Source organism: Anastrepha obliqua, chromosome 5 (genome assembly GCF_027943255.1).
Source record: "Anastrepha obliqua isolate idAnaObli1 chromosome 5, idAnaObli1_1.0, whole genome shotgun sequence".
Taxonomy (NCBI): Eukaryota; Metazoa; Arthropoda; class Insecta; order Diptera; family Tephritidae; genus Anastrepha; species Anastrepha obliqua.
In genome coordinates, this window is record NC_072896.1 from 17,520,089 (window position 1) to 17,531,330 (window position 11,242).

Genomic DNA, 11,242 nt, shown 5'->3' on the forward strand with positions numbered 1-11,242 from the left:
AACGACTGTTGCAGGGATGGCATAAGTTGAGCACAATTGTGCACTACACAGCCGTATATTTTCATATGCGAACTTCTCTAAGTAATAGTTCTAAGAAGTGTGGAAATTGGCTTTATAAATTGTTTTTTCTAATTTGCGGATCAGCTATCGCCCGATCAGGGTCACATGTAAATGAGATAGTAATCGCGTATCTAAAATTAAAAAAAAATACATACTAAATATACTAAATAAAAAAGTATTTAAAACTCAATGACACAAAATTGACGTTTCTTTAACTATTTGGTTTGTAATAAAAAAATACCTTTCTCCTTCGGTGACTTGTTCCACGTGATGCCGATTTTCCGCGCCTGAAGTGAATGCGCTCACTCGTGCTTTTTTAGGTTCAATAGCTGACTTGGTAAGATTTCCGCCAACGCCGTCAATGAAAATGAATCGGCCACCTTTGTAGTCTTTTTGATATGTGTTTAAATAGAGTAATGATGTATAGTGAAACGATTCGTATGTATCCTGGAGGTATATATAATATATTTATGTTTAAGCTATTGCTCGTGGTTTACTCCTTGTTAATTTGATATTTACGTTATCCCGCTTACCTTATCAACGTGTTCGTGCCAGTATTCGTCATTCATTGTGCGAGCGGTAGCATTTGTTAAACGTGAAAAAAATGTGGGATCAGTTAGATAAAAACTATCGGGATGAATTCCAAATTGCTCTGCTATAGCATTTTTGATTTTGTTTTTAACAGTCTAAAAAGGAGTCGTTATTCAATGAAGCCATTTAAAATCTTATTGCCCACTTTCTACTCACATTATATACCGCTAAGTGATGTTCACGCAATTCTGCCACTACTTTCGGCACACGGTACGCATTTACAAATTGTTCCTTATATGAAAGTGCACCAGTGTGTAAATTCAGAATAGATGCGCCTCCAGACGAACCCGCCATTGATAATATGGTGCGCGCCAAATTCAAAAGGGTTTCAGCTTCAATTTCTTCAACCAAATGATCGCTAATGAAGCGCCCACATTTCTTTGGCACACAATTCGGAAAACGACGTATTTCTGCTTTGTAGTCTTTTGAACATTCAAATTTCTGTGCACGTAATGGCAGTTTCTCATTAACTAAGGCAAATTTAGTTTCTTTACTTTGATTTTGTTGAGCATAGAAATAAACAACAATCATTACAGAGGTAGCGATCACAGCACGAGTCCACAAACGATGTGTCGAAGCGGCAGTGGCATGTTGTAACTCCGTGCTTATAGTTGCTCTAAATTAATATGAAGTGAAAAATCAATAAACAGGTTTTATCACTGTGTCCCAAATTGTAACTTACAGTTTACTTTGCGGCTTTGAAGTGTTCTCTAATGTCGCATTGCTGATGTTTTGAGTAGCCTTTTCCTTATTTCTATAACTTCTCTGCCTTAAAGGTCCGGTCGAAATCATTTCCGCAATTTAGTGTGTTCTCAAGCGGTAAAAAAAGATAAAAACATAGTTTATATAGAAGTATATGCATATGTGGAGTATAAAAGAGTGCTTCTAAAACTTTCAAGGTAACAGTTTGAGCGCTATGCCAAATAGATTTTAAGAACTACAGAACTTTACTAAAATTATATTGTTCAAAATTAATTAAATATTGTATTCTGTATATATATAATTTTTACGCTTAGTTGAAAAAAAACTTCCGTCAGTACTTCCCTAATGATTCTAATTCTAAAATTCGAAAAATTGACTTATGTGGTTTGCTGGAGTTTAAAATGGTTCTGGCTACCCTGCCTGTCATATGGGAAACAGCTGGTGATAATAGACAGACTATTAATAGATATATATTTACAAATCCGGTGTCTTCAGAATTTATTAGCAAACAAACCTAAGTTAGAATATTTGGAAAATGTCACGATTCAGCGGAGCTCTGCAGTTAACTGACTTAGACGATTTCATTACTCCGTCACAGGTAGAATTTTTAATCGAAATATTTAAATACCAGACATTTAGAAATTCAATTAACAGGAGTGCATCAAACCCATCCCCATAGAGAAGAGTAAATCAAAGACAGGTGCCAAGATTACCATACTTGAAGATGGTTATTATGAAGAGACTTCGGTATATAAAATAACTTAAAAAAAATGTATTGCAATAACAGAAAAACTCGTTTAACCCCACAGGCAGGAAAGCAGAAACTCCAAAAAGTTGAAATTACACTTCAAGATTGTCTCGCTTGTTCTGGTTGTATCACATCGGCAGAAGGAGTTCTTATCACACAACAAAGTCAAGAAGAATTACTAAAAGTACTTCGTGAAAATGTTGCGTTAAAAAGTCAAAGCGCCAGCGAAGGTTTACGTACGATTGTTGTAACTATTTCACCACAGCCAGTCATCAGTTTAGCGCACCGTTACGACTTGAAACCAGAGGAAGCTGCAAAGCATTTAAGTGGCTATTTTAGATCACTTGGAGCCGATTATGTACTTAATACAAAAGTGGCTGATGACCTCGCATTACTCGAGTGTCGTAATGAGTTTGTAGAACGTTACCGTGAAGCTACAAGTGGTGATGCGGCTGCCGCATCCTCTTTACCGATGCTTTCTTCTTCATGCCCCGGGTGGGTTTGTTATGCGGAGAAGACGCATGGGAACTTTATTTTGCCTTACATCGCCACAACTCGTTCCCCACAGCAAATAATGGGAGTACTGGTGAAACAATGGCTGGCACAAAAAATAGGCGTACCATCCGAACGTATCTATCATGTGACGGTAATGCCGTGTTATGACAAAAAGTTGGAAGCCTCACGTGAAGACTTTTATAGCGAAGCAAATAACTCACGTGATGTGGATTGTGTGATTACGGCAAGTAAGTGAATGAAAATTAAATACTCGTAAGATATAAGTGAACGCTAACTGCATAGTTTCAATAAAACCTTTCAATTCAAAAATATGGGTTACTTACCAATAATAATAACATATTTTAAATATTTTTTATTTTTAACCACAAAAAGTTGAAATAGAGCAAATGCTTGCGGCTGATGATAAACCATTGCACATATTTCCGCCATCCGATATCGATTCGCCATGGAGTGCACATAGCCAGGAGACTTCTATGTGGGCGCATGAATTCTCCACTTCAGGCGGATATGCAGACCACGTATTTAAATACGCTGCTAAGGAACTGTTTGAAGAAGATGTGGAACACTTGGTGTATAGAAATTTAAGGTATGATAGAAAATGACTTGAAAACGTAATATTAAATTCTATAGGATTTTAACCAATTTAGAAATCCAGATTTCCGCGAAATAACGCTGGAGCGTGAGGGTCAAAGCGTACTTAAATTTGCTATAGCTAACGGTTTTCGTAACATACAAAATTTGGTACAGAAGCTGAAACGCGGAAAAGCTTCATATCACTTTGTGGAAGTTATGGCTTGTCCATCTGGTAGGATTTTTTAAATTATGTTTATACATTAGGGATGTCAATAATATTTTGTTTTTAATTTTAGGTTGTATTAATGGAGGCGCACAAGTGCGACCACCAACTGGTGTTCCAATACATGAACTGAACCAACAATTGGAAGAGCTTTACAAACAATTGCCAAAATCGATTCCCGAAAATGAGGATACCAAACAGATTTATAAAAAATTATTTGACGGTGCGCATACTGATAAAGCAAAATCGTTGCTGCATACCAACTATCATGCGGTGGAGAAAATGAACACAGCGCTTAATATTAAGTGGTAAATTCGAATTTACACCATGTTGTTATATACAAAGACGTATAATTCAAAATTCCGTTTAATTTGTAAATAAAATAACACAAACATTTGCAAATACTTACATAAATATATGTACATATGAAAATCAGGACAAAATTAATTATCGTGAAATAAATAAAAATAAAATGTTGCTTGCTTGGACTTGTTATGTAATAATAAGTAATATTCTATATTTTTGCATACAAATTCTTCATTCAAAATTCGGATAATATTGATCAAATGAATCACTACTGAATTCTGAAATACCTAATTTGAAAGTAAATCCTTTAAATGATTGGCAGAAATAACGCCTTGTTGTTATTGTAGCAGTAATATAAGCCCCGTCAGGCTCATCTAAATATGAGCCCAGGAAATATTCTGTTTCGCCAGGTTGGGTCCAGAGGGAGAGGGGTGTTAGATGAGTAGGTTTTAAGGGGCATGTGAAAAGGTGGTTAGTGTTGTGCGGGGTGCCCTCACATGCCGGACATGTGTTTGGTATGTCGGAAATAACGCTTTCTTTTCAGTCCTACATAAAAAGTTGCGTGTTTTTGCATCCGCGGAAGGCTTTTCCCAAAACTGGGAATATTATTACGGAAAAAAGAAACTACTTATCAGGCAAATATGTATTTAGAGAAAGTGCTTATTGTACCTCAGTTATGGAGAATGATTTTTTTGCTTAATAGTTATGCTAAATAACTAATTTTTGCATATTTTCGTTTAATAATAAAAGTTGAAAACAAAAATTGTCTGATTTTTACAATTAAAATTCTTTATTCGATACGTTTTACCGATATTTATTCAGTACTTGATGCTTTGTTTCGATACCAGAAACAAGAAAAAGTGTCGATACCAAAATTGTATCGAATGATCACTGCCATACAATATATATGTATATATATATATACCTGTATAATTGGCGCGTACACCCTTTCTGGGTGTTTGGCCGAGCTCCTCCTCCTATTTGTGGTGTGCATCTTGATGTTGTTCCACAAATGGAGGGAGCTAACGCTTCAAGCTGACTTCGAACGGCAGATATTTTTATGAGCATCTTTTTCATGGCAGAAATACACTCGGAGGTTTGTAATTGCCTGCCGAGGGGCGACCGCTGTTAGAAAAATGTTTTTTCTTAATTTTGGTGTTTCACCGAGATTTGAACCAACGTTCTCTCTGTGAATTCCGAATGGTAGTCACGCACCAACCCATTCGGCTACGGCGACCGCCAATACAATACTCCAGTTTAAATCATTTGAGCGATGTTTGCTTTATTATTATTGATTATTTTGACTTTGTTGTCGGCACTTTTTTTAGTTTTACAAATAATTCAGTGCTAATGCCGTTGGAAAGCTAAAAAAATATTGACAATTTATAATTTATGTGCCGTTATTCAGCACGTGGTAGAACTCTCATTTTTGTTTGCACATATTCGAGCAGCCCGGGCGTATGAGCAACGAGAGTACATGCACAACGGTTCGACGCTCATTTGAGCGATTCTTGTTTTGATTATTTACATTTTCATCAGCACTCTTCTTTCAGTTTTATAAATTATTCAAACACAGTGCTAACTTCATTCGGAAGCTAAAGAAATATTGACAAATAAAATTGAAAATGTTTGTTCAGCTAATCAAGTTGTTCCCTCGAAATTTTCCAACAATTATTTGAGCAATGAGCAAAATTCGAGCGAGTATAGAGCTTTCCCGCACAGCTCGATATCCAGGTATATAGAGCTCTAGTTAAAAGTATAAAAACTTATCAAGAAAGGCACATTAAACAAGTAGCAGCAGTATAGCAAAAACAACTAAAGAAACAACAACTAATGTATTTTATTTTGCTTTTGGTTCCTAGAACGTTAAGATTTTTAAACAAAGATTGACAGTTTAGACTAGTGTAATCAAAATTTGAAAATTTATAGACGAAATAAATACAATAGACACAAATCAAAAGATAAGATAGAGCCAAGGTGTATTCATTAAAGGTGGTGGCACTAGAGCAACAACAATGTTTTGTACGTTTGATTGTCATGGCAAAGTAGAAAAGAAAAAATGAATTCGCCTTATTTCATTCTGAGCTGTCAGCTGACAGCTGACATGGCTAAAGAAAAAAAAAACAAATCAGCTGATTTACTGACACCATCTTTAATAGATTCGCCTTGGATAGAGCCATTGTCTTAACTCGGCGGCCATGATTTCGTTTTCTAAGTTTGCCTGCATTATAAGGTCTTTCATGTCATGTAAAAACAAAGCAATAATAATAAATATAAAAAATCAATTTAAAATTAAAAGAATTTACGTGAAATTGATTTTGTACATATGTATGCCCTTTCCAAACGAACAAGAAACATGGCCTGCAGTTATATGGGAAGCACAAATTTCATTACATTTGACACAAACAAATGAAGAAAATCATCACATCAAATTATCAAGGCGTTTTTTTTATTTCCCAAAGGCTACTTTCATTTTATATGTACGTACAAATAACCAAAAAAAAAATGTTGGTACAGTGTACTATCTCCTAACGAACACGTCCCAGAAGCAGACACTTTTTTCAGTAACACAAAATCGTTAGGGATTTAAAATTAAATTTTTCTCTCTTGAAAGGACAACACTCTTATAACTGGATGCTTTTTCCCCCCACTAAAGTCATTTTAGTTCCCTGATAAGAGTTAAAATACCAATATTGAAATGGTAAATGTTTCTCAAAAACCGTTAGCTAACTCTTCTGAAGATGAACTAAAAAATGAGATGTTCTACAAGTTAACTTGTCTTTAGATAACTTAAGTTAACTTGTCAGCGATCTCAAACGCGTTGAATTGCTTACTGATCTTCTAATACACCTCCAAGGTATTGAAATTAAAGGAAAAACTCGCCAAGCTAAAATTTGTGATTTTTTAAAATATATTTGAATACCTTAGGCACGTATATATTTTCACATGGTTCCTAGGAGGAATATAGGGTCTCATAACATGCGTAACAAAATTTATTATTAACTTTTTTACACTTATCTCATAAGCGAACACCTTCACCCTGTACTTGAATATAAACGCACTGGTCATATTAGTAACTGATTAAGTTCCTTGTAACCGTAGAGCATCCATTCTTTGGAGTGGAGATCAGGCAAAAGAGTTTTTGCGCTCAACTTTAAATAATTTGCACAATTACAAAAATCACTTTACATGGACTTTAAATTTAAGGACTAAAATCTGAATATTATCATGTTTTTATCTGAATTTTACACGCATTTACTGCATAGAAGAATTATTGATTTCGAATTTAATTGACTAAAACAGCAAAATGGAAGTGACAGTGTGAGACTAAACACCAAAAATGCTAATAGTTAAAAGTTAAACCAATTCGTACAAAGAGAGAATTTGAGAGAGAATAATTTTGTTAAATAACATTATAATGCCTTCATCCAAGAACGGTTGTAAGTACTGTAAGGTTCGTTTCAGTAGAATTTTCAAAAAAAATTTACGTTTTATTTTCTTAATGTTAAGAATATTAGTTCTTTGTTATAATATTTAGTAATTTAATGTTATAATATTTAAGAATACACACAGAAAATCTAATATTGTTCCGGTGAATATTTTCGAAGTTACACGCAAATTTGAAAAGACGTTTCAGAGTGCTTGAAAGTATAAGGCAAACTTTAAACGCGTTTTTCTCAAAATGGTGTTTTCAAAGTCGGTGATCAACATTACTCGCAAACAGCTTAACCGATTAGTCTCAAAATTTAACACGAGCTTCTTAAATATATTTTTTAGTAATTAATTGATAATTTTTTCTCAACGATAAATATTTTTTCTTTATAATATAAATAATTTAAAGCCGAAATTTTGGTCAAAAATCGATTTTTTTTTTTTGTTTTGAGAAACTACCATTTTGTAAAAAAATGTTTTTTGCTTATTCCTTCGATTAATTACTAGATTTAACATTACTTTAACGAAATCTTTTTCGCTTTTTAATTTAAGAGGATCCAGTTCTGAGATATAGTGGTCACCGCAAAACGTCTTTTTTGAGAGAAGCTCCCGGAGATCAGCTGTAGCTCCTCTCCAAATAAATATTTTTACTAATACTAAGTCTTAGAATAAAGTTAAAAGCTAACATAATATGTGTACAAATTTTTAGATCAATAAGTTTAAAAGTTTTCTCACAAAATGTTCTGAAAAAATCGCTTTTTTCTGCCTTCTAAACGTATATAACCCCTTTGTGCGGTAGATATGTACGTTCTACGGAAATATATATATATTTATTCCTTTTACTCCATAGTGAAGCATAGGGCTACAACAAAACTCTTAAATCTGTCCCTGTCCAATGACATTCTTTTAATTTCATTCCAGTTCATTTCACTTAATGTTATCTCCTTCTCTAGCTGTCTTCTCCAAGTATGCGCTGGGCGTCCCCTTCTGCGTGATCCCTGTGGGTTCCATTCAATGGCTTGCCTCGTGATATCTTGTGCGGGTTTTCTGAGCGTATGGCCGATCCAGTTCCACTTTCTTTTCAGAATATTTGTTTTGATGAGCGTATGGTTCGTCAGCTCCCACAGTCTGTCGTTGGATATAGTTTCTGGCCACCTTATCTTTAGTATACGCCTAAGGCAACGATTTGTAAAAGATTGCATGCGTTGTATTAGCCGTGGCGCAGCATTCCATGTTTCACATCCGTATAGTAAAACGGATATGACGTTGGAATTAAATATTTTTAGTTTGGTGCCACGCGACAAGAATGAGGAGCTCCAGATGTTTTTCAATTGACCGAATGCTTGCAGCGACTTATTTATTCTGTTTTCGATGTCTTCCGCACAGCCGCCAGAGGTTGAGATAATGCATCCTAGGTAGCAGAAACTTTGAACTTCCTCTAAAGGTGTTGAGTTTAGTAGGAATGGGCGCGTGTTGTTTGTATTTATGCGCATGGCCTTGGTTTTAGAGACATTGATGTTGAGTCCCACTTTCGATGCCAGTGTCGATATCGATTTGAGTTTTCGTGCCCTGTCGTCGTAGTTGTGCGCAAGGATGCAAATATCGTCGGCGTAATCGAGGTCGTTTAAGGATCCGCGAAGACCCCATGTGATGCCTCTCTGATTAGCAAGGGCCTGACCTAAAATGGCGTCAAGGACAATGTTAAAGAGAGTTGGAGAGAGCGGGCAACCTTGTTTTACTCCGGCTTTAACAATTATTGGCTCGCTTAGCTGTCCTTCATGTAGGATTCGGCAGCGTGCGTCCGTATATAAGTTTATAATGAGATTAATCATTCTTTCGGGAATGCCTTTACATCGGAGCGCGGCCCAAATAGCGTCGTGACGAAGAGTATCGAATGCCCTAGCAAAGTCGATAAATATTAAATAAAGCGGTGACCGATATTCCACGCTTTGCTCCACTATTACCCGAAGGCTGTTTACGTGGTCAACACATGATCGGCGTGGCCTGAAGCCCGCTTGTTCTTCACGAAATATTGATGTCGAGTAAGCTTCGTGGATTCGTTTATTTATAATATGGGCAATGATTTTATTAACGCTGCATATAAGTGTAATTCCTCTCCAATTAGTACATTGCGAGAGATCGCCTTTTTTTGGAATTTTTATTATAACTCCTTCCTTAAGCTCGCCTGGAAGGTGCCCGTCTGACCAGAAGCGTTCGATGATAGGTTGAACGAGCTTGGCGCTAGTAATTGGGTCTGCCTTTAATAGTTCTGGTGCGACGTTATCAATGCCAGGCGTCTTATTGGCTTTTAATGTTGTTATTGCATCTGCAATTTCTTTCATGGAGGGGCATTGCGTCCGAACGCTATCGTTATCAGCGTGTCTAGCGCAATTGCATTGTAAATTGCTGCTTCCATCAGTGTTGGAGAGTAGAGTTTTGTAAAAGTTTTCCCAGACTTTGAGTTGGTCGTTACTTGAGCTGGCAAGCGAACCATTCTCGTCTCGGATTGGCTTACTAGTGGTAGACGGGCGGTTCGCTAGCTGCTTCACTGTTTTATACAAGTCCCTGCTGCGGTGTGTCTCGCTTGCGGCCTGTGCTTCTTTAGCAATGTTTTCGATTCGTCTTCTTTTGTCGCAACGCGCGCTTCTTTTAACCATGCGATTTAGTAAGTTGTGTTTTCTCTGCGAATCAAGCTTCGCGCTTCGAGTTCTAGCGGTATTGATTGCGGCTTTGGCAGCTTTCCGTTGTTGAATAAGATTCCAAGTTTCGTCGGATATCCATTCTTTTCGGTTTGTTTTGATGTAACCAATGTGGTTGTTAGCAGCAGTTATAAAAATGTTTTTAATACCGGGCCAGTGATCACGCGACTCACCAGGGTTGTTTCTTTCAGCTGACTTCAGAGCATCAGTGTATGCGTTTGCCACTTCGGCCACCTACGGAAAGGCGCAGATAAAAAATTCGCTTTAGAAAAGACTTTACTTGCCTTGAAAAAGTAGGATACGTTCCGTAATTTTCTAAAATCGCATAAAACCAAAACCGTGAGTTAAAATTGACTTAAAACCGCATAAAAAAGTTTACAGAAATTAAAAGAAGTGAAAGAAATGACTTCGAATGTCTGAAAGAAATCCGTATGAAAGCTTAAAATAAATAAATGCAGTTCATATAAATAAATAAACAATAATAAAAGTAGTCCAACTTAATTCATTTTATTTCATTGAAAAGTCATTTAGTTTTACATTTTTTAATCTCCATGGCTATCTGATAATGGTTTTCGTATAAAATACAAACCCCACAACTTCAAAATCGCATTAAAATAATCCGCATAAAACGAGACCTTACAGTACTGCGAATGCCAAGGAAATGTCAGATAATGCATTTTCGGCGCATGTGCGTTATTTTCATGTACGAGTACATTTAACTCAGAGAACGTTACATTAACGTTCTCTGTTTAACTACACAGATAGAAATGTTGAAAAATATTAGTGGAGTAATGGTTGTTGTTCTAATTGCCGTTATGCCCATATGGTTGGGGTTTCAATACTCTTTGTGCATTTAAACGCCGCAGTTGTACTGCTACAAAAGCCACATACATACACACACATAAAATATCTAAAATATATTCAAAAGCGCGTACTTTGGATTTTCTGAATTTTTAACAGGTGTAATATATTTAATTAAATGTATATATGCATGGTGTATATAAACTTTGAAGTATGATTTTTACTTGGTTTAAAACACGTGTCATTAGACCAACGCCTCCTTATCTATGGGTACTACTCAAAGTGGTATTCTTAAGGCAAGCTGTCATTCCTAGTATACTATTTTTAAACAAAAAAAAAAAAAATTTAATCAAAGTGTTATATACATATGTGTGTACATGTGCGTGTGTGCATGAATATTTTTATAACTTGTATTCCGAGAAACGATTTCCACAACGTAAACTTACAACCCTAATGCGTGCTCAAAGTAATGAAAAGTGTGAGTGTAAAGAATTTCAGTGGAGCTCTGAGTATGTTGGAAATGAAACAATAATTGTCGGCTTTCTAACGGGCGATGAATGAAAAAAGGCAAAGAAAAATGACAGTAAGAAG

The 11,242-nt window shown here is 35.9% G+C and overlaps 2 protein-coding genes across 2 annotated transcripts; one reads left to right on the forward strand and one right to left on the reverse strand.

Moving 5' to 3' along the window:
- Positions 1–94: 94 nt before the first annotated feature.
- On the reverse strand, positions 95–1,476 carry LOC129246956 (2-oxoglutarate and iron-dependent oxygenase domain-containing protein 3-like). The gene is made up of 5 exons (XM_054885723.1): positions 1,334–1,476; positions 808–1,267; positions 594–746; positions 302–507; positions 95–191 (listed from the first exon to the last, which is right to left on the reverse strand). The coding sequence occupies exons 1-5, from the start codon at positions 1,441–1,443 to the stop codon at positions 113–115; spliced, it is 1,008 nt and encodes a 335-aa protein (XP_054741698.1). The 5' UTR covers positions 1,444–1,476; the 3' UTR covers positions 95–112.
- Positions 1,477–1,765: 289 nt separating this feature from the next.
- Positions 1,766–3,896, forward strand: LOC129249010 (probable cytosolic Fe-S cluster assembly factor GJ13047). The gene is made up of 6 exons (XM_054888620.1): positions 1,766–1,951; positions 2,008–2,100; positions 2,163–2,844; positions 2,990–3,203; positions 3,265–3,422; positions 3,487–3,896. The coding sequence occupies exons 1-6, from the start codon at positions 1,889–1,891 to the stop codon at positions 3,723–3,725; spliced, it is 1,449 nt and encodes a 482-aa protein (XP_054744595.1). The 5' UTR covers positions 1,766–1,888; the 3' UTR covers positions 3,726–3,896.
- The last annotated feature ends 7,346 nt before the right edge of the window (positions 3,897–11,242 follow it).

Coding starts and splice junctions, on each gene's coding strand:
- LOC129249010 (XM_054888620.1), top strand. CDS start 1,889: ATGTCACGATTCAGCGGAGCTCTGCAGTTAACTGACTTAGACGATTTC. Junction 2,101..2,162: donor GTTATTATGAAGAGACTTCG/GTATATAAAATA, acceptor TTAACCCCACAG/GCAGGAAAGCAGAAACTCCA. Junction 3,204..3,264: donor TTGGTGTATAGAAATTTAAG/GTATGATAGAAA, acceptor TAACCAATTTAG/AAATCCAGATTTCCGCGAAA.
- LOC129246956 (XM_054885723.1), bottom strand. CDS start 1,443: ATGATTTCGACCGGACCTTTAAGGCAGAGAAGTTATAGAAATAAGGAA. Junction 1,268..1,333: donor TCAAAGCCGCAAAGTAAACT/GTAAGTTACAAT, acceptor ATATTAATTTAG/AGCAACTATAAGCACGGAGT. Junction 508..593: donor GGCACGAACACGTTGATAAG/GTAAGCGGGATA, acceptor ATATACCTCCAG/GATACATACGAATCGTTTCA.